The 23,873-nt window shown below is 40.7% G+C and overlaps 1 protein-coding gene across 2 annotated transcripts; it reads left to right on the top strand.

Annotated features, from left to right (window-relative positions):
• The first annotated feature begins 1,719 nt into the window (after positions 1-1,719).
• Positions 1,720-19,589, top strand: lost. 2 transcript variants are annotated; one of them, XM_065233577.1, is made up of 6 exons: positions 1,720-1,895; positions 2,150-2,266; positions 2,891-3,058; positions 14,305-14,511; positions 14,687-15,053; positions 15,120-19,589. In XM_065233577.1, exons 2-6 carry the CDS (start codon positions 2,200-2,202, stop codon positions 15,931-15,933), a joined length of 1,623 nt encoding a protein of 540 aa, XP_065089649.1. In that variant the 5' UTR covers positions 1,720-1,895; positions 2,150-2,199; the 3' UTR covers positions 15,934-19,589. The 2 variants fall into 2 exon arrangements, with proteins under 2 accessions (XP_065089649.1, XP_065089650.1); XM_065233578.1 differs by lacking the exon at positions 1,720-1,895 and adding an exon at positions 1,985-2,083.
• Positions 19,590-23,873: the final 4,284 nt, after the last annotated feature.

The raw sequence follows: 23,873 nt of genomic DNA, 5'->3' as shown, positions 1-23,873 counted from the left end.
AACTTTTAAAAGTATAGAGCGAACAATTTTTGATTTAACAGTTGGCTGACTTTTGTTTTGAAAGTCAACCGCTTTCTACCAAAAAGAACCAATGCGAACTTTTAATTCTATCAATGATTTTTTTAATTTTAGCAATGATTTTTCTTTGTGTGTACCTAGATGGAGCCTTATTATTGCTGATTGCATCTGAAACTGGATAAGGTGATCCAAGCGACGTTTCTCAGTGGAACTGACAGCTAGAAATCAAGAGTGTGTGCGTGATCTGGTGCTGAATGTAAACATAAAAAAGCAGAAATTCATATGCGAGCGAACTGTCAGGTCTACTGTTATCTGTCAAAAGTTCTTGGTAAACAAAAAAGTCAGCTGATCGCAACTGTCTCGTGGACAGCCTTATTGTCCCAAAAATGCAAAAAGTGTGATAAAAGGGCACGTTTCCGTCAAATCGTTTTGATGTCTTCAGAGCACTTATTGCTTGCATCATAAAGAATAAGTGACAAGACACCAAGACGAATAGACGTAAACTTATTGGTGTGAAACGCGCAATATAGGGATATAGATAGCGCCTCCCATTGCGGTGCTTTTATACCGATCTATGCGTCGGTCAGGAGAGTTGCGATTTAGCGTAGCTTTTATACTATTTAGATATCAATATTTTTTGAGTGTTCACGGACTCTCAACAAACTTTTGTTAACAAAAGCTTTTGGCCCGTTTTCAAATATTACGCGAGAGTTAAATATATTTAATCTGATGTACAGACATTAGCGTGTACACTGCAACTGCCATGTACCCATTAATGGGTAAAAAAGGACCCATTTTTGATGACTATATGAGGCTGTCAAATAATGGGTGAAGTTCAATTTCAAATAATGGGTACTCTTTTACCCATTTCTCAGAGCGCTTCGGGCGAGAATAATGAGTACTTTTTTACTCATTAATGGGTGAAAAGCAACTTAGATAACATCTTCCAGTCCTCGCTTCAGTTGCAAAGTGTCTTAACGATGTCGAATGGAAATTGCTCGTTTGAAAAGTAGGTATTTCTTATTTTATTTCTTTCTGCCCACATCTAAACATCAATCTGAAACTTGCAGGGACAGAACTAGCCGGATCAGCAAGGAGATCCCAGGAGAGCTTTGGGAGCACCATTTCTTGCACGAACGATGGAAAGACCACTGGATGGAAAATGGTGAAATAAAGATATAAATATAAATAACGTTTTGTACTCTTAACTATTCATTGTGGCTCTTTCAATGATCCATAAATCATACAAATTCTAAAAGAAAAATCATGGTTTAAGGATTTCAAAATTGGGTACTTTGTACCCATTTTATAAAGCCAATTATTATTTAAAAATGGGTAAAAAAAGTACCCCATGATTTGACGTACAAGGTCTTTACCCATTAATGGGTAAAGACGTTTTACCCATTAAATGAGTTTACCTACTTTACTTCGAAATGGGCACTTTTTCACCCATTAATGGGTACTTTCCAGTTACAGTGTAGCATATTTTACTAACAGTGTGAACTTGCCTTGATGTTTGCAAATCAATTTCACGAGGTATGCCCACCGTGGTTGAGTTTCATTTCCTTATCCTTTCTTTCGCATGCGAAATTAATACTCGTCTCTTTTTCTCCCCATTAAATTAGCTTACCTCGAGCACACGATACCTCCGGGATGTCTTGCGAAAACCGGAAGTGACGCCTCAATGTTTGCGTCCGCTATTCAGCACACAGTTGTAGATGCAGAAAGTAGCGAGTTCATCGTAGCAGTCCGCGAAAAAAGAAAATTACGATTCAAATCAACTAAATTTTTCAAATTTGCGTGAGTGGAAATACCAATTGAAGTTCAAGATTTTCTTTCGGCTTGAAATTCAGTGAGCTTGGAAGTCTAAAGCGAAGGTAAGTGAATTTCCACGGCTTTTTCTTTTTGTGAATGATGCAGTGATCTAATTTCCTCTGCGAATGTATTTTACGCACACACCGCTCCATTATGTTTTGTGCGGGCTGGGGCGCTCGAGAGAAAAAATTAGTGCCTACTGCATTCTCCGATCGTTCTAGAGAAGTAGGTAGTGAGTGATTCAGAAAACGTAGGCGCGGAGTTGGGCTGATCGAAGCAGGCAATTGAAATTTTCGTTGGTTCTTTTGGGTTTTAGGTTCCGAAGTGGATTCCCGTTGATTGCGGATAAGGATTTTGGGTGTGAAAATGGCAACGGAAGACCAAAACGAAACACTGCCACCAGCGCAACAATCACCTCCAGAGGAAGACAAACGTGAGTATTGAGCGTAATGAGGTTTTCGCTTCGTTGCCCTTATTTGACATGCGGCAATCGGTTTTTTTTTTCGCTTCATTTTATAGCTTTAGCACTAGAGAGAAGAGGGAACGGCGGGTGAAATCATCTTTATTTACGATCGAATTTGGTATCCGACTTGAATTTGTTTATTTGCTTGCCGCCTGTTACTTGCGTCAAGTTAACTTGCTTATACGAGGATAGCGGTAAGAACAGCCATCACGCAGAAAATAATATTCTGCTTCCAATCGAATGATGAGCCATCGTTTTCGATGATGTCAGAAAATAGCATTTCGTAATAGGAAAGGAATTTCTTCTCGCGTTCTCTACCGTTATCATCCTTCTCTCTAGATGCTTAATGAGCTGTTTACACTTAAGCTAGTTTACTAGCTTAACCAGCTCAGCCAACTAGCGCGAATTTCAGTTGTTCCTGAAATCTCGGTAGTTGCTGACGCCCTGTTTACATTATGCTGGCTACTTTTTAGTACAGTGCTAGTAAACTAGCGCTAGCAAAAAAGCACAGATGTAAACACCACATAAATCATATCGTCTCCAGACAGGTAGGAGAACTAATTCGATCATCTATTTTTATTTCTATTCTTTTAGCGAAAGAAGTTACCAAACGTTCGATCCGCCTGGACACATGGCAAAAGATAAAGGACCAGAAACTGTCGCCGCTGCGTCGGTTTTCCGTGTTCAATAAGATTCCGAATTATGTCGGGGCAGACAAAGCTGCCGAACTGCTAGCCGAAACGGAGGAGTTCAAAAAAGCAAGTAAGTAATGATTCATCGATAGGTCGAATGAATTTGTCAGGAATCGTTCAATACGTTAGCCACTGGCTTGTTGGTTACCTGCCTCATTTGACTGATAAGATAAGGTTCGTCTGTTTATAATGGGTAATTACTGATTTAATGGTAACTGCTGATTCAGCCTCGCATATGATGGTTGTTTTGATGGATTTGATGTTATTGTAATTCACTTAGTCAAACGTAATCCTGTAGGTGAACCCTTTATCAGGACAAATATAAATATTGGTAAGCGAAACCAATGACCTGAACGATGGAACAGGTTGAAGGGTAATTTGGATTGTTCATAAATCGCATGGGCATAGGGAATGATTGTACTTGTCACACAATTATACTAATGCAAAAATGGTACAGGCATCGAAAGCTCTCAATTAATAAGAGTGGAATTGCATCTAGAACACTAAGTTGAGAGCACGCAATAAGCTACTATGCGATAAGCAATAAGCTTCAAATACGAAGAAGAAGAGGAAGAAGATAAATAAACTTGTATAAAATAAATCATTTCACACTGAAATCAAGACTTGAAAGTGTTTTTAGCGAAAGCTTTAAGCCTTTCCAAACTCGCGAGTTTTGAATGCTGTGAAAATAACAATAACAAATTTACAATGTCTTCATCCAATTCACGTGAAATTTGTTTAACGTTGGTCAAACAATCCATTGCAGTTCCCCTCAGTGTTTCAGTGTTTATTGGCGAGCAAGTACTGTATTTATCAACGCTTGAGTATTCAACTCACATTGTCAAATTCGGAAGCGATCCTCAATAGCAAAAAAAAATCAATTTCGTTTTGGGCAAAATGATTATTTTGAATATTATCGATCCGATCACAGGTCAAAAATCTCGATATTACCATCCATTCAGCATTTCCTTCGATCTGAGCGTGAAAAACAACACAACACGTTCACATTGAATTGATAATATGTAATGATTTTGCATTTGATACTCATAATCATCCCCACCAAGTTGAAGACGAATATTGATATTTACAACAACACAGGCGATAGCGAACATCCATCCACGAATGAACAAAAACAAACGTTGACTTCGAAACACGGCGGTTGCCATGATCAAGAGAAGGTTTTTATGTCAAAATTCAAATTCATTTTCAGGTAATTTGTGTGTACAACTTTTATCAACACTGGCATTCGGCCTAGTGATCATAACAATATTTGTTAACGAAAAGTAAATGACATTCTCGTGATACCTACCTAATAAAACAAAAATCAATTTGCATCACTTTTCTAAGCTAGAGATCTCTTATGTTTGCAAAGCCCGAGCTCTTACTGAGCAACTGAGTCATGGAATATTTGTATGGTCACTAGGCTGAATGGGTCATTTGATCGAATTTTTAACGAGGGAGCGATTGAATTAAGAAATTTGTTTAAGAAATCGAGAAGTCACCCGATAGTTTCTAGGAATAAGACGCGCCCAGGTGAGCCACGACTTGAAGTGATTGTAAACAAATGCTGTTACTCCCTAATTCCAGCTCTATCTAGACTTATTATATGTCATACAATCACTGCACATTTGAAGATCGCTTCCAGTTGACTTATACGCTGGACTGACAGATTCATAATTATTATTAGCTGACCCATAACTGTAACGTATACAATAATGGATCAACATATCGCTCAGTGGTCCTGGAATAGAAGGGATTTTGTGTCTTTGGCAATATTTTTTTTTTGTAATGTAAAGCGCTTTCTTTTGGTTAAAAAAAAGAATTGTACTAAACTTGGTCTAAACTGCTATTGAAAATGCAACTTTTTGATAATTCATTCTGGAGAGTTGGTGTCTTCTATAAAATTGTTCATTAGTCAAACATATAAAACTCTTACCAATACACAGGGTGGCTACAGAACCGGGAAAACCGGGAATTTTAAAATGACCGAGAAAAAAACTACAAGGGACAGCCCTATGGAGTTGTACGCAATGGTGACGTAGGACTACGTGGTTATTAATTTTATTTGTGAACTGCAGCAGGAGCTTGTGTTTTTTGTAGGAATATAAATTTGAGCGGGGTTCTCTCTGTTTATACTCTTTAGTATGACTATGAGTGTCCTGAAAAGAACCTTTTGATATGAATTTTAGTTGGGACATGTTCAGAAATATAACTCTTTTTGAAAATCTTGGTGCCCAACCACCCTCTTGAAGATAAATTGGTGGCCCTGAAAAGGGCCGTTTGTTGTAAATTTAATCGGCGATTCATCCGGTTCAGATGTGGCAGGTGAGTAGAAATGAGCGAAACACTGAAGGTAACAAACAGTTTGCTACCAAGTACCCGAATTTTCCGGTCCATGAATATTTTGCTGTTTCTCCGCTTTCTCTGGCGAGTTCGGCTAGTCTTCCGCTTCTGGTCGTACACAAAACCTTTATTAGAGCAGCAATTTGCTGCTTGCAATTGCAGGAACCAGAAATGGCAGCCGGACGGCTCCTTCTCGAACTGTTGCCCACAAAAGACTTCATAAGAGCGGCAATTTGATGCCTGGAAATGCAGGAACTAGAATTGACAGAAGCACGGCTTCCACTTGAACGGCGAGTCATAGTTGTCGTCTTTAAAATTTTGAAGATAATAATGACGATGAAATGTGATTCACCTGAGAGATGCAAAGATATTACAGGGAAAGTCTGTGATGCGATTTAATAAATAATACGGCACTGGACACGACCAAATGGGAGGAGCTTCGGTCAGCTACTGTGTGGACGAAAGCAACAATTAAGGGCATATCAGCCGAAGTTCCTCCTCTTTTTACGGTTTTGCCGCTTGTCAATCGAACATTATACAAGTTATCATTTTTCGAAAGCTAAAAAATCATGCCCCACCCATTTTGGGTATTTACACTAAATACACTAAGTTATGCGTTGTATAGAAACAGCCGGTAGAATATCAGTGCCCACCCAACTAAAGCTCCTCCCCTTTTTAGTTTTCTCGTTAAACTTCTTCTCTCAACAAGTTGCTAAATCTTAGCCTTTAGCAGTAAGACGCTTAACACTTTTTTCGGCGAATTTATGATCCTGTTTCGCTTCATGATGCTTCTCTACGCCTGTTCAGATAAGTTAGTACTTTTATTTATTTTCTCCACTGCGCTAAATCTAACAAGTAGAAACAAGAAGGGATGTCGGTTACACGCTCGAATAATTGAAAATTCGATAAACAAACAACAGAATTGCAACCAGCAAGTGTAACCCAAGAGCCAAAAGCGGTGCGATGCTAATTTTTATTGCTATGACGACGACTGAATTAAGGGGCTTAGAAGCAGAGGGGTGAAAGTCAATTATCTTCATCGATTTCCTCTTTTGGTTTCACTAACCTATTTCGCACTATTTCTGCTATGCTCTTCTATCATCCAGAACAACACACGTATAAATGAATGTGTTTGCCGTCGAGTTATTAACTAAACAGAAAGTCGATGAATAGAATCGATCAAAATCACTTGCACCCCTGCTTCCAAGTTTGGTTACAAGATTACAACTCTGGAGAGCATTTTGTGTGGTTCTGAATATGGCGGTGAGTGTGCAAAATGTTACGCAATTGCATCTTCCTTATTCGCACACGCCCGAAGACCGGAGGCGATTACCACTTCGACTTGTTTCGTCTACTAACGACTCTCTGATGACAGTGTTGGGGAAGCAGCAATGCTACATCGACATGTTCCTTCTTCTTTCCTTTATTTAACGTCGGCCTCTGTTCCGCAATCTAGTGCCAATCAGTACAGTGAGCGCTCAATTTCCGAGCCAAGCAGACGTACTTACGCTATCGCTATTTCTGGAAGTCGATCTCAAGCTATATATCGTTTGTCGCGCTGCGTTTTTCCATCGCCGAGCCGTAGCGTGTTCCTGCGTACTACGACTCCACGATGGCGCGTCGCGTGAACACATTCCTCATAGATTATGCGATTTTGCCGAAAAAACCGGACTATGCAAAAGTGCAAAACTTTGTTGGAACCATGTTGGGTTTAAAGCCCGGTGAAGTGCTGAGAATACAGTGTAGCAGAAGTCTCGGGTGTGCCTTCGTGAAGGTCGTCGACCTGGAGCTGGCACAAAAAGTGTGCGAAGAACACGACGGAAAACACGAAGTGCAAGTGAGTGAGGGGAAGATGGTTCCCCTGCGAATGACCATGGAAGACGGGGCAGTGGAGGTGAAGCTGTATGATCTGTCTGAGGACGTATCGGACGAAGCCATCATCAAATTCCTGTCCGCGTACGGTGACGTCATCTCAGTTCGCGAACACATGTGCGGAGGTGATTTGTACTTTCCGGGCATTTCCACTGGTGTTCGGATTGCCAAGATGATCGTGAAACACAGCATCGAGTCGTGGGTCACTATCGACGGGGAATCGACGTTGCTATCCTATTTTGGTCAACGTCAAACTTGCCGACACTGCCGGGATTTCATCCACATCGGCGCCACCTGCGTGCAGAACAAAAAGCTGCTAGTGCAGAAGTCGTATGCCGATGCGACAAAGCAGCCTGCACCAACACCAACCAAACCAAATGCGAAGCCACGGAGTCAAAAGCCAACGTTGCAGACAAAACCCCCACCGTCGAAGAAGCCGAAACAGCAGTTGTTGTCGGTTACACAAAAACCAATTAACACGCAGTCGGAGACACAATTTCCTCCACTCACTCTCCCCATCATACCCGCATCGGGTCCAAAACCGCCGCCGGAGAAAAGGTCGCTGTCCAACACGTCCGGTCAACAGCCCCCTGATGGTGGAAAGTCCGATGGCAACGAGACAGATGACTCGGCAATGTCAACGCACAGCTCAAACTCTAGAGGATATCTGGAAAACCAATCGTGAATCCAATCGCTACTATCAATATAAACACGATCACCAACGAAACAAAACTCAACGCCTTCCGAACTTTTATCAGAACGATGGAGCTTGACATCGTGTTTCTGCAAGAAGTGGAGAACGAGCAGCTCTCGATTCCTGGCTATAACGTTGTCGCAAATGTCGATCATTCGAGAAGGGGGACTGCTATAGCGCTAAAAGAATACATTCGGTTTTCCCATATAGAAAAGAGCTTCGATGGCAGGCTCGTTGCTCTGCGGGTTGAAAACACCACATTGGCAAACGTATATGCACCGTCGGGCACAGCAATGCGTGCCGAGCGAGAACGCTTTTTCAATAATACCGTCGCCTTTTATCTTCGGCATAACACCGAACATCTAATACTTGCCGGAGATTTTAACTGTGTGCTACGATCATGTGACTCGTCGTGCTTCAACAGCAGCCCCGCTCTCCAGGCCACGGTACAGCAGCTACAACTCAACGATGTTTGGGTTAAGTTGTACCCCACGACCCCCTCCTCCACATACGTAACGCACAACTCGGTCTCCAGGCTCGACCGCATATACGTCAGCAATGGTCTATGCACGTATCTCCGGAGTGCAGACACGCATGTTTGCTCTTTTACGAACCACAAAGCGCTTACCGCAAGAATATGTCTCCCTAGCCTCGGACGCGAACCTGGCCGCGGTTACTGGTCCCTTCGTCCCCATATTCTCACCGCAGAGAACATCGAAGAGTTCCAGATTAGATGGCAGTATGTAACCCAACAGCGACGGAACTTTCCAAACTGGATAACGTGGTGGATATCATGCGCTAAACCGAAAATTCTTTCTTTTTTTCGGTGGAAATCTCGCGAGGTGTACAGGGAATTTCATGCTGAACACCAACGTTTGTATTCGCAGCTTCGGCAAGCATATAACAACTACTATCAAAATCCAACGATGTTGGCTACGATCAACCGTGTGAAAGCGCAGATGCTTACTCACCAGCGAATGTTTTCCCAGCACTTTATGCGTATCAACGATACATTCATCGCAGGGGAAAATATCAGCACGTTCCAGCTTGGCGAGAGGCAAGAGGCTGCTGGCAGGCTTCCCGTCGAATTTTACCAACGTACGTTCGATGTCATCCACCGAATCTCGTTTTAAACGAAGCTATGACCACGGAGCTCCCTGCTGAGTTCGTCAACGGAGTGATCGTGCTTGTACGCAAGAGAGGAACTGTAAACACGGCACGAGGATACCGACCGATCAGCCTTCTAAACGCAGACTACAAAATCCTCAGCCGTATACTCAAATCTCGTTTGGAGATTGTGTTGAGGTCGTACCCGGTTTTGAGCGATGCGCAGAAGTGCTCTAAGGCCGACAACATAGTAGAACCCGTAAAAAAAAGAACCGTAGAGGTACAATGAAATGTATTGTAACCATACAATAGAGTTTATGGTATTTAAAATAAATCGTATTCTCCACAACGATAAAATAACAATAGAATGTATTGTTTCTACAATAGAATCAATGGTAAATGGGGGAATATACAATAGATTAAGGGGGTCGTTATGTATCTTAACCATACGAAAAATCACTTTTTCCCGAACAAACTTGAACCATTTACCATTAATTGTATTGTTGTTCTATTGTTGAAAACTCTTACTATATGTGACGTATTGTACATCTATTGTAATAACAATATGTTAAAACTTCGTGTACTATATACACACAATAAGATCGATTGTTGGCAATAGATTTAATTATAACTGTATTTTATTTTATGGTAATTGTATGGTTATTTTTTTTCCGGGAAGCGATTCGATGCGATAGCAATTGGCAAAGCGAAATGCAGCGGCAAGCGAAGCAACCTATGACATAGTGAAAGCGTTTTTGAAAACATTACAGTCGCGCGCGCAGTGCAAAATATTTGTTCAAATTTTCGGTGTCCATTTTTCCTCACTAGAATCAGTCCACTTGCGTTCGAAGGCGTCAAAACACAACACGAACAGCTCTGTCGCTTTGCTGAACGCTTTACACCTCTTCGCATCGCTTTCACTATGGCTGGTTTGGGCGATTCCCATAGAACGCTCATAGAGGGTGCTTTAACGCAAGCGCTCCGCTTATTGCCAACGAATCGAATCGCTTCGAATCGCTTCTACTATGTTGTCGGCCTAACGAAGGGCACTCAATTTTTCAAGCAACTCTTTCTCTTAAGCAAACCCCACACGCATCAATATATTGACGCGAAGGGGAATTATTGACAATAATATTGATGATGTGAATTCAGAAATATTGTCAATCTCGATATATTGACGTCAATATCGAATGTATTGACAATACGATTATTGTCAATAAAAGTAATCGTGTAGGGTCCACTTTAAGGATCGCATTTCAGCAGTGGCGTGTCGTCCATATGTGCACCTCGTGCACTGCACAGTCTCGAATTTTCAAAAAGTAAAATTTATATTTCATAAAATTTAAGAGACAAAAATTTAATGCTCAATCAAAACCATTTTTGTCACCCCTATTTGTTGGTTTCATATGGATAGTAACTGAATTGTCCACCACATCACTGGATAGTAGCTGAATTGCTTACCACATCGCTGCTCAACCTCCGTTTTACCCGCCACTGAAAGAAAAGTAAGTAAACACAGAAGCGATGCATAGCGAGCTTGTTTTCACGTACGGGTACGCTGGGATTTTACCACGTGCAGACAACTCATTTTGGGCTTCTATGGTGTGGCGAATATGCGACACTAAACACGCAAGGAAAATATGCCTTCGTTCTACCAAAGCCACCGCATGCTTAGTTCTCCCAGTCTGAGCACTTTTGCTAGTGCACCAGAAACGCTCGTATTTACAACCAGATCAGTTGTATATGTATTGAAGTACCGTAAGCATAATTGCCGATGTGTTAGTGTTTATTTTGTGCACTTCTATCTTTGCACAGTTTAAAGAGAAGAGAATAAATTGGCACGTATAGGTAACGTCGCATTTGAGTTTCTCTCTGAATTGATTGAATCTTGGAGAGCCGTCATTCGTTGTATACCTACATACACGCACACATCGAATTTTTAAATTTTTAAATTTTCTCACTACCTGGCTGCATTTTATTCAGTAGCCTCAGAGCATAAATAGGAATCATGGAACAGGATATTGTTGATGACCTCCTGAAAAGACCATTTGCCAGAAGATCCATGAAGGAAAAAATGCTTATTGCGAGAATGGACGTCCCACGGCCAAAGTTGGACAACTTGAAAACGACATGTAAAAGAAATGGTAAAATCATAACGCAGAACTTTGCCGAAAATGGACAAGTGGAAATTGTTGGTTGTGTCATGCTCGAGGAAATTGCGTGGGAAGTGGAGCATTTCGAGGAAATTGCAATTGGTGTCAACTCTACGCTACTGCTTAGGAAACGGTGAGTAACGATGACAAATATCATAAACATGAGACTTAAAAAGAAAATCAATGTTTCTATGCAAGAGTAAGCGAAACTGGTAGCAGAACTGTTTCCCATCATCATAGAACTGTTTCCCATCATCATCATTTCATTTATTTTTTATACAGGTACCCCCGTCGAAAGATTTGTATCCCATTTTTTATTCTGCATCAAAATTGGCTTCTACTGTTACAGACAAAATATAAATAAAATAGGTGCACAACTAGTGAATTTTCTCACGAGACGCCACTGCATTTCAGAGCTGATAGCGAGGAAGCGGAGAGGGAAACTAATAAGCTACGATCTCGATCACGCTTTCGATCGAGTGTCCCACTCATTTCTCTATGGAACGATGCGGCAGTTGGGGATAAACCCAGCCTTCGTCGGTTTACTGGCTCGTATTGCCGGACAATCTTCGTCTCGCCTGCTGGTCAACGGGCATCTCTCGCAGAGCTTCGCCATCGAACCAGGGGGACCCTTTGTCTATGATACTGATCGTCATCTACCTCCATCCGTTTCTGCAACAACTGGAGCGACTCGTCGGCCCCGATCTCGTGGTGGCTTACGCAGATGATGTGTCTGTTATAGTTACCAATACACGCGTGATTGAGCGCATCAATGACCTGTTCGGACGTTTTGAACGTGCCTCCGGCGCAAAGCTCAATAGATTGAAAACTGTTGCAATCAACGTCGGGCTCATTGATGGAGATCCACTGAATGTGCCATGGTTGCAAACAGTAGAAACGGTGAAGATTCTTGGCATTTATTTCACTAACTCAATCCGCGCAATGACTAAGATTAATTGGGATGCTCAAGTTACCAAATTTGCTCAACATTTGTGGCTGCACTCGATGAGGGGACTTAACCTTCAACAGAAGGTTATTTTGCTAAATACCTATATCACGGCAAGGATTTGGTACGTGGCATTAATCCTTCCACCATATTGTGTCCACACAGCGAAAATCACAGCAACCATGGGTTCCTTCTTGTGGCGCGGCGAACCGGCGCGGGTTCCTATGGAACAATTAGCACGAGACAAAGCATCTGGCGGACTAAAGTTGCAGCTACCGGCACTCAAATGCAAAGCGCTTCTGGTGAACCGTCACTTACAGGATAGTGGCTGCCTTCCCTATTATCAGTCCCTTCTGAACCAAGCAATTGCTTCTCCCGCAGATCTTCCTTGCCTTAAACTATTAGCCCAACAAATTCCACTTCTCCCCTCACTTATCCGAGAACACCGCTCCAGCGACCAAATTCATCGTGTTCTTCTGGAGCGGACAGATACACCACGGGTCGAAAGAAAATATCCTGGATCAAACTGGAGACGTATTTGGACGAATATCGGGTCGAAACAACTGTCATCAAGCCATCGGAGCAGCTTGTATATGCTGATCAACGAGAAGACGGAGCATAGAAGGTTGATGAAGATCATCCAACGGGCAGCCGGCGAGAGCTGCTTGCACTGCAACGCTACGGTTGAAACATTGCAGCACAAGTTCAGCGCCTGCCCCCGCGTGGCGCACGCATGGGCTTCCATACAGCAGAGGAATACGACGATACTCGGCGGCTAGCAAAGGCTGTCCATCGAGGATCTGCTTCGACCAGAACTTCTGAACATAGGGCTAAGAAAACGAAACGAAATTTTGAAAATCTTTGTATTGTACATCGACTCTGTTAACGATAGAATAGATGTTAGTGCCCTAAATTTTTACATCGATTGTGAACAATAATACGTGTAAATTAATGTTTTAACACAGAAACAAACAATACTTTTACAAAAAAAAAAAAAAAATCACCGACGGACATCGATTGCCATCCATTGACGGCAATCGAATGTGCAGGAAGGCAGCTTCCAGACCTGCGTAGGATATCGCACCCATTGGTGCCGTGCTATGGTTATTCGGTGCGCTCCGTGCGGCTCCGTGCCAGGGTCCGGTGCCAGACAGAATGCAGTGTTTCTTCTTATTTTTTTTTCCACTATCGCAGTCTGCTAATTTTTTTCGTTCCTTTTCTGATTGACCTTTCCGGCGATACTGTACCTCTTTACTCCTATGAGAAAACCCCACAAACAACTGTCATTATGTGCGTGAAGCATGGCGGGCTGTTCCGTACTCTGTCGCTCGAATGAAAAATCTCAAAGGGGCTGTTCATTAACTACGTATACAGTTTTTTTTGTGATTCTTGACCCCACTGAAATTTTAAAATTTGTATGGAACGTGGACAATTGCCAACACCCCCCCCCCCCCCCCCACCAATGTCTACGTAGTTTATGAACAGCACCTAAGGAACTATCACTCTGTGAAAAGCTAATGCCGTCAATGCGAATTAATGCAACAGCGATTTTCACCATGTAGCATTAATGCGGCAAATATTATTGCCTTAAAACCATAGTTTTTTTTCCCGCAAAGGTCAATTAAAAGTTAATTTTGTTGTTCTTTTGTTGAATTTCTCTGCTGGTATCATGTTCGGCGGTCACCAGTGAGCCCAAATACACGAACTTATTGACTACCTCGATTTCGTCACCGTTAATCTGAACTCGGGGTGGGATGCTTTGTCTTCCCTATAGAAACTCTTCCTTTAATGTATTTTGTCTTTGATGCGTTGATGGCAAGTCCAATCCGCCTAGCTTCAGCATTCACTTTGATGTACGTTTCCGCCATCGTCTCAAAGTTCCGTACCATGATGTCGATGTCATTGGCAAAATACTCTATACAAAAAAGGCACCTTGTTTAATTCCCATCCTTGACCATTGTTGTGCATCTAGTGCAGGATGCGGATCGTAAACCATATCAGCCGTTATTCACCCATGTGCGGAGATCAACTAGCCTTAATAAGAATAAATAAAAAAGTTATTCACCCCTATTCTGTGTTCCGTTCGAAACGGAATAGAAGAATAGGGGTGATGTGATTATCAAGCGTGGAAAGTTGTCCATGCCTCTTAGGAAACCAATGGCAAACAAGTAATCTGAACCTTCAATTAAATTCTTCCACAGAAAAGGTCAAAGTGAACATTGACCTGGCCCAGGAACCGGTTAAGGTTGAGGTCATCAAGGGCCACAAGACACTATTTGTGCCACCGGCTCAGAAGTCATCGAATGTGTACGCCAAAATCAAAAACTGCAACCCGGATGAGGTCGACTTGGCCACGCAAAAGAAAATCATCAAGCTGCAAGGTGACGAGGATACGTTCGAAGAGATTGGTGAGTGTTATTTTATTATTATTGTTTCTGTATATTCTCGCTGCTGCCTGATAACCGCGATTGCTACTTACCTTTAACGAGTGTAATCAAAGGGAAGCATGAACTTGAACCATGCAATGAATGTCATCTGGCAGATAGTGGGCAATGTTTTTATGCGGCATCATTTTTTTTTCAGATATCAACGGAATTGAAAAGCTTGACATAGTTGTAGTCGGTTCATGCGCAGTTTCCAGGCAGGGTCACCGTATCGGCAAGGGTAACGGTTACGTCGATTTGGACGTCGGTATTCTGACGTACTTGGGAGTGATCACCAAGGACACACTGATCGTGACCACCGTACACGATGTTCAGGTGTACGATACACTGCCGGAGCACTTGTTCCAGAGCTACGATCTGCCACTGGACTTGATTGTTACGCCGACCGAAGTTATTCGTGTGAGCAAGCGTCTGCCTCGTCCGGAAGGCATCGAGTGGAAACTGCTATCATCACGTCGGTTGGAAATCGTTCCGGTGCTGAAGTGCATCAAGGAACGGGAAGAAAAGTGAGTTGGTGTTGGTTTGTCATGAAGAAGTGGTTTTTAAATAATTTGAATTCGTTTTTTGAATAGATCCGGTGCGGTGATCGAGTTGAAGTCGGAGGATACCGACGTGGAAAGTTACCAACAGAAATCCCGTCAGAATAGACGTTCGTTCCGGCGCAATCAGTCGGGTCAACGACGACGTCGGCGATCCGACCGACGGGTCAGCGAGAAGCAGCAGAATGGAGATGGTGAAAGTCACGACGAAGAGGGGGCAGAGAAAACCGATGGTGAAGTCGGAGAAGGTGGTAAGCAGGGAAGTGGTCGCCCACCGCGAAGGAATCGTTTCCGCAGAGGACCTCGTCGTTCTACCAATAAGGATGAGTCCGCAGCAGAAAAGTCCGAAGGTGAAGAGAAGGGTGGTGCCGATAAGGAAGCTGGTGACGGTGATGGTAAGAAGGGTGGTCGCGATCGTAGACGCAGGGACAGGAATTCGAAGGGCGACAGGAAGGGTGGACGAGTTGAACGCGACTTGTGCATCCGGGTTACGAACATTGCTCGTACGATGAGAATCAAAGAACTGAAGCAAGAGCTACGCACCCGGGAATGCAATCCAATCTTCATCACCTGGAATGGTTACCACGGAAAGTGCTATCTGCATTTCCCCAAGAAGCCAGATCAGACCGATGATGATGCTGGTACGGAATTACTGAAGCAATTGGAGGACCTCACTCTGACAGTGACACCACGGGAGAAGGAGGGAGGCGGCGAACCGAAACAGGTGACATTGAAGTGCGAGATTATGAAGCGAAAGGAAAGTGGCGGTGGAGACGCGGAAACCGCCACCAACGGAACCGTTTTGGAGGGAAGTCGAATCGAAACGACCGACGTGACTGCTGTCTAAGCGACACCAGGAGCATCATTCACCAAAACAAAACATGTGAAACGCGCGAGCAGAGTGCAAAATATCGGAGAGAACCGACTCTTGTGGAGGTGCATCCCAATAGCGGTATTCGTCGTAGCCAACGTTGTCCAATCTCTTTGTCGTCCAGTTCCCTTAACAGATGTTAGATGTTTTCAAGATGATTATGATTATTGGAAGGAGAAAATCTGCTACCGCCACCGCTTTTTTCTTGTGGGAAGCGATTGCTTACAATTGAGTTCTTATCCAGTTCGAAAAACGGTATACTATCGTTGCTGCACTTTCCTGCCTTTCTGAAGCCCCGTCCCCCAAACCGGTCGGGCCTGGAAGTTGCGCCGTAGGAAACAACGCAGATGCGTCAGTTACAGATGCTAATTAATATATCTTCCCCTCCCTCCGAATTAAAAAAAAAAAACAAGCAAAAAACGAACACAACGCGCTCGTTGCAAAGCTTTCGCAGGACTTTTGCTTTTCAACTGACGAAGCGTTTTCTCACATGCTGGAGGAGAAGCAACACAAGGATATGTTGTTATCAATTATTATTTTTCTTTGTTACTAACCCTTAAGAGACAGACCAAGAGATTACTTATTAATATTGTGAATTGATAAAGGCCTTCACCTTCCAATATCTTAGACGCGAGGAATTTCCATTAGTTCGTGCAAAAGTTGTACGTAGGAGAAAAGCGAAAGCCGCGGTACGTCGAAATCCGATTTTTGCCTTTTTGAGCGACAGAACGATTAAGAAGAACAGAAACAAACGATCGTAATTTAATGAGGAATGTATGTGCGTAAGAAGCGAGATCACTTTACTATGGGAAACAAACCAATGACGAAGAAACGATGGAAAAACAAGCAATTCTTTTTCCTGCTAGAGATAAAAAAAGCAAGTTGAAAACGTATTTGAATTATGTAATATTGAAAAACAAACATTGTATGCTGTACTGTTAACGAATGGACAATTTTGAAGGGATTAACAATTGAAGTACATAATATATTTAATCGCTGCTAAAACAAACTGGAAACAGAATGAATGAACTAGAATTGTAGTAGATGAGTTGAAGCAATGAAATCAACATTTTTTTGTATGGACACATTATGTATGCAAATACAACACTGAACATGAATAAAACCAGTCGTTTGTGCATATTTAAAGAGAAGAGATTAAGATGTGCATGCCTATTTATATAATATTCATTTATGATGTTGATGGAAAAGAGAATTTTCTTCTTTGCTTCTAAATATTATGGATAAAAAAAAACGAAACGTTGATTCGCGAACGAGAGAAAGCGCGCAATGGTCGTGTTTTGTGTACTCAGAAATTTCGATTTTGGTGTTTGACATGATAATTATTATTTTGACACTCCGAAACACACAACCACAAATTGATTAAAAACCAAAAAAAAAAAAAAGAATAATGGTTTGTTAAAGGAAAACCGTGAATCACATACGTTCATGTCCTAAAACGGTAGATGTAGATTGTGAGCCACGTGTAAACGGAACAGCATAGAGCAAGCTGGAGGCGCAAAGTTTGAAACTCTGATCAAATGGAGATGAATTTTTTGAGCACAGAATAAAACATGAAAGCTTACCTTTTTCCAGTGAATCAACTTGTTGCATGAAGAAAAAAAGAGGCGATATAAAATTCAAGGTAAAATAGGAAACACAAGAATAAAATCTAACAATTAGTTTATGGTTGGGAATTAAGTGAGGAAATCGGGGCAGATCGGTGCGCGCTTTGCTGTATAAGAAATATTAGAGGAAAATAGATGAAACATAATTTAGCAAGGACAAAACCAAGGTCATCTATTTTCCTAAACCGATCTAGCCTCTTAGGTTCTAGGATTAAGAAGCAGGATTCGATCTAAGAGACAAAAACAAGATTGAGCATATGTTTATGAAAATTTCCGGAATTGGACCTTCTGTCCGTGCGAATGATGAAGCTAACACTGGACAATGCTCGATCTTTCTTGTCTCATCACGTTTATCTAAGTGCATATATTTAAGACGATAGTAGATCGAATCCCGGCATCCATTTTACCTACTAATTATATTCACCTTAACATTCAAAACCACGCTGTCAGAACGATTGTTTTTCGTCTCTTCCTATCAAGTTTGTAGCAACCAAAATTGGGATCTTTAACAAGCTGATTGTTGTTGATAAATCTGTTTCACTACTTTTCAAAAGCTTCATATGAATAATTTCCTCTGCGGTTTTTGAAAAGTGTTGTTGCATTTCACGTCGATGGAAAACAACGCAACGGCAGTTCGTATAACCCTTCAAACACTTATTGATATTTCAGAGCAAAAACGCTAATTAACGGTTTTCTTCACTACAAGAATAATAGGAGGTAAGAGTAAGGAAAAAATTCAACTAAAAAAGCTACAACAACGATAAAAGAGGTCATCAGAGTGCAAAAGTTCATAGAATTGCGCTAAGCACTCTCACATACATACACACACGAAACACAAATAAAGCATGTTAGATCAAGCAAAGGAAGTACACGATAATAACGGTTAAAATGTAGGTTTAAAAACTTATTTACATCTCACAGCAAATGTAAGGCAAGAGGACAAACCGAAAGGGAAATTTTCCACGAAAATGCTAAGGTCGAGAAATCGCCGCCTCAGTGGATATGTATGTTCGCATTGACCGTGTGAAAACTTCCCTTCCGCTGCTTCCCGTGTAAGAATAAGGTTTATTGAATGTTTACGTTTTCTTTTAACAAAAACAAAATACAAACAAACGATTTCATTTTTAGGATTCCCCATACTAATAATACCAGACAGAACTAAATTTTACCCATGGAAGCAAAAGCGTAATTGGTATACACGTTTAAAGTAGGATCTTAGGAATTAACCAGAAGACCACACGATTTGTTTTTTTTTTCTTTCGATTTTTTTTTTTATAATACTACCCCGTAATGAAATAGAGAATTAATTTTCACCCACAAATAAAACCATGCATCTATTTAGTATCTTAGGTACATATTTCGGTACAAGCGCAAACTACGCGAACGGTGCAGAAGCAGCCACTGTGCAAGAAGAAAAAAAACACAAATGAATATTATTTCGTGGACAAGAAAAATTAGGCCGTAAAAGATGGTTCAAAGGCGAGAAAGAGGAGAAATGTTGACAAAATCACACTAGATTCCGGTTTGATAGCAACTTCTTTCAATACTGTTTATTCCGATAGAAACAAAACGGAACTGCAAAGCATAATACCTGCTGTGAAGAAGCAGTGAAGACAGGAAAAAGAATTAAAGAGTATAAAAAAGTAATTTTCCAAATCCCGAGGAAACGAAAACCGAGAAGCACATTCGGAAAGAAGAAGGCTTGTCGACGACAGACAACACACACGTGGAAAAAGAATAGATATTGGAAGCTCTTGAGTGAGACAGAGCGAACGAAAAAACAAACGAACTCACAATACAGAACAACACACAAAACAAAACAAAAACAAAGTAAATCAACGCCCAGGGATTAAACGTAAAACGAAAGAAGCAACCAACCAACCAACACTCAAACAACCTCTATTATGCAATGAGTAGACGTTTAAAGATTATCAAATTCAAACCAGATCACCATTTGTAAGAACTTGAACAATAACAACTTTTTTGAATAAAACATTTTACGCCTAACGTTACACACGGTAATCGCAAGGCACCCAATGATTACTACAAAGTAAAAATTTTCGAGGGAAACTGGAACTACACATTTATGAGCAATTGCAACTACAAAAAATGAGTAGTAAGTATTCATTTATGAGTAACGAATACTCATAAATGGGTAAACATTTTAATCATTTAGAAGCGCGTTTAGCAGGGTAGTCCCAATTTACCTCGAAAATACATACTTTATAGTCAACATTTAGTCATTGAGTATTTTGCTGTTATCGTGTAGTGTTCTATTAACTACGATGAATGTCCGAAATTATACAATCCTGGATTCCGATTTAATCAATTTGATACTTCCGCCTTTCTACTCGAAACAAATGACGAAACCGACTGAGTTTTCAAGGTGCTGACGGAAATGCTGACAAATTGGCCACATAACGAAGTTCTTTCCAAATAATAAATGTAGCTACTAACCAGAAGGCCGATGCGTTTTATACGGTGCTATCGACAATTCAATATCAAGAAAAGAATCATTGATAACTTAGGAGCAACTATAGTGCAAACGGTATACATAGTTGCAGATGCCAACATGGCCGCTTTGTATCCAGTGTGCCAGGAGCAAGGCGGTTACGGAGCATGAGATTTGATCAAATTATTCGCAGTTCTACTTGTCCAACGCTCCCAGCTGGGTGAGGGATAGAGGATGACACACACACATTTGTTCAGTTACGGATACTGATTTGAAAATAATCAATCATGAGACCTTATAGTGATTAATGTATTATAAGTCAATGCTACGTGAAATCATACATAGATTTTTTCCATCGCACTTTTCACGTAAGAGTTACGTGATTCATACATGGAAGCACTCGTTTCAGTGAGCGAGATGGTTACTGGATTATCACGTAGAAGCTACGTGATTCTGTCGATGGAATTTATAATCGTCTCCTATGATTTTAATTTCGTTGTAAATAAAATGTATCATTGATTTCGCATTACAAATGATTCTATAGTATTCATTGATTCCAATACATCTTTATTACGGTCAATATATACACAGGGGGAACATAAATTCGAACGGGAAAAGTAACGGAAACTTGGATACAACCATATAATGTAAGGGAGTTTAACTCGCATTCATGCTCATGTTAAACAAACTTAAAAGTTATTCTATACATAATTTGTTTAGTTATCTATATCATACTTACAACACGAAATTGTTACACGCAAATAAATAGGTAACAAAATAATCTAGATTTTCACTGGTATCTAAACATGTACATTGCAATGGCACCATATTGTGTAGCATTATGAGTGAGTCACTCATTTATTTTTTCATATGTGACAATCACATAGGATTTAGGTGAAATGCACATAGAATTTGTGTATGTGCAAATCACGTACGTTTCATTTAAAAATCAACCGACTTCGAAGGAAATTTCCGTTGATGCATATCTGGTATCACGTAGACTTTACTTGTGTCACGTAAAATTGAGAGAAGCGGAAATAGAGTGACTCTATGTGATTTTTCACGTAACAATAACGTGTGAATTATTTTGAGTGTAGATAATATCAATAATAACGATGACTTAGTTGGGCCTATTCTGCGCGGCGTGTGAGGTGAGGTGACAGTGAAGTGACAAATCCGTAGTGATTTGAGATTTGGGCGTAATTGCTTTTGTAAACAAACGCTTCATTTGACGATTTCTCGCGAATAAAAGTTCAACCTAGAAAATTAACAACACAAACAGGTAAAGGAATGATTCATCCAGCATGTTGTTTAATTTGATCCTGAGATTGAGCTTTTATTCGCGAGAAATCGACGACTGACGTGTTTGTTTACAAAAGCAATTACGCCCAAATCTCGAAGTTCTCCGGAATTGTCACCTCGGGTAAGGTGACTCTCCAATTGATTTGCACGGAGAGTAGAGTGGGTCATCGTTATATGGAAAATCGCAAACTTTACCCCATCAATCGAGAACAACCCTTTTTTGGTTCCATTTGGAGTCCCAAACAACTATGCAAAATTTGGGGACGATTGTTTGTAACTCGGCTTTCCGCATTGCGTTTGCAGGGCTGTTACAACAGGCGCGGATTTCGCGATTTTCGCGGATTTGTCGCGGATTTGAACTTTCAGTCGTGAAAATCGCGGGAACATTAAATGATGTCGCGAAAATCGCGAAGGGACTGATGTGCTGTCACAAAAATTGTGGAATTCATTGTAACCTTTCCGTCCCGGATTATTTTGCTGTCATTAATTTTGTTGTTCATTTGGCTCTCAATTTTTTACCGGTTCAAACCAAACACCCTGCAAATAATCTAGAAATGATCTCAATTCCATAAGTCACACCGGATTTACACGGAAATTCCGTTAGGTCTGTCCAATGAGAGACAATTTTATTTATTCGATGTCAAATCATAAATGAATCGTATATATGCGGGTAATTACCATGTATACCGGATATTATAGGTTCTCCAAATCGTCCTGGAGTTCAGTTTATTTGTTCAACTATATCAACCAAGACTGCAATAATGTCTGTAGTATCGAAATATGTCCTAACAGATTCAAAGTGTCTATGTGGATTGTGCCCGACCTATTGCTACGTATACAAGATGTTATAGGTTCTGAAATCATTCTGGAAATCAGATTATGTTTCTACTAAATCACCCAAGCCTAATTCAATATCTGTAGTATCGAAATACACTGAAGCCTTTTTTTACGCGGTTTTTTTTTACACGGTTTTTCGCGATTTACACGGTACGTTTTTAACGATTTCTCGACAACGATACAACCTATATCGACTTGATTCCAGTCACATTATCCGTTTCAAGCTAGACACTTTGAAACTGATTGGACATTTTTCGATACTACAGACATTATTGCAGTTTTGGTTGATCTAGTAGAAAAAATCAAATTTGTAAAATCTATAATTTTCAGTACACGTTTTAAGTATTATTCAATAGAAACATTCATAACTAGGGGGCGACCCCGGCGTACTGGTTAACATCCATACCTCTCACGTCAAAGTCACGAGTTCAAATCTTACTCCCGGACAAGTCACGAATGACCAAGAGTGTTAAAGTGACCATAATAATAATAAAAAAAAACATTCATAAATAACTGATTTTTTTTTCAAAGGATACAAACGATACTCCTTTAGCTCAGTCGGGAAAGGCGCAGCTACAAAGCGAGGCCATGCTGGAGGCGACTGAGTTCGATTCCCGTTCGGTCTATTAATTTTTCGGGTTGGCAAATTTCTCTACTTCCTTGGGCATAGAATGGTACAGGCATAGAAAGCTCTCAAATCAATGTGAAGGTACTTCAAAGAACACTAAGTTCAGAGCAGGCAAAATCTAATGTGCTATATGCAATAAGCTTGAAATGCCATGTAGTAGTATACAAATGGTATTTTTAGGTAATGAAAACAGTTTTTTTTTTGTCGCGGATTAGTATTTGAAGTCGCGGATTTCTTTTGAGAAATCGCGGATCAAATTTAGAAAATATTGTAACAGCCCTGCGTTTGAAATTAGTATGGGAAAACCAACATTTTTGCATTTTTATTCATATAAACCACAGTTTTGTATGAACCGTGCAACTAAGTATGTACACATATATTCGATGAAGTGCCTAACAACTTTGCCAACGGAAGTACGGTGCTAGAATGTATCTAAAAAAAGTTATAACAATTCAAATATTTATGGTTTGAATTAAACACCAAAAATCCCTTTTTCTGCCAACACTGCCGGTGGAACAATGGGAGTCAGATTCCAAACTGAAATAACTTCGGAGTTATCGATTATGTATGTTCAGGATGAATTATTCAAAAACATTTGCTCAATCTCATAAGTGTAGTTAAAGACCGGAAGGGGGGGGCTTACTACATCAGTGCCAACATTTCAAAGGGGCGTAATTGCATTTGTAAACAATGGCTTTAGCCGTCGATTTATCGCGAATAAAAGCTCACTCATGAAAAATAATGACACCAGCAGGTAGAGGAATGTTTCCTCTACCAGCTAGCATTGTAATTTTAAAGAGGTAAGATTTTATTCGCGAGAAATTGACGGCTAAAATAATTGTTTACAAAAGCAATTACGCCCCTTTGAAATGTTGGCACTGATATGCAGTTTTCTAAACAAAAATTGTTGTAGTGTTAATATTTAAAATCAACTTGTCCGTTCATTTGTTAGTGAGGAGATGTTGTTTGAATTATTAGTCCAGCTCAGTGTTGGGAAAATATCAAACAATCAAATCTCACCAACGCCCAAGATCACGCTTGATTTTCGTAAACAAAAATCAACAAGCAAACA

This window comes from Ochlerotatus camptorhynchus, unplaced genomic scaffold (genome assembly GCF_037179485.1).
Source record: "Ochlerotatus camptorhynchus isolate MF236.1 unplaced genomic scaffold, CSIRO-AGI_Acam_v1.1 ptg000404l, whole genome shotgun sequence".
NCBI lineage: Eukaryota > Metazoa > Arthropoda > Insecta > Diptera > Culicidae > Ochlerotatus > Ochlerotatus camptorhynchus.
Note: the sequence above shows the minus strand (reverse complement) of the source record. Positions and strands in the feature narration are given on the sequence as shown.

What these genes read in the sequence shown, in the direction of transcription:
- lost (XM_065233577.1), top strand. Translation starts at nt 2,200, where the DNA reads ATGGCAACGGAAGACCAAAACGAAACACTGCCACCAGCGCAACAATCA. An exon ending in ACCTCCAGAGGAAGACAAAC is followed by an intron (nt 2,267 to 2,890) that starts GTGAGTATTGAG and finishes CTATTCTTTTAG; the next exon opens with CGAAAGAAGTTACCAAACGT. An exon ending in GGATACGTTCGAAGAGATTG is followed by an intron (nt 14,512 to 14,686) that starts GTGAGTGTTATT and finishes TTTTTTTTTCAG; the next exon opens with ATATCAACGGAATTGAAAAG.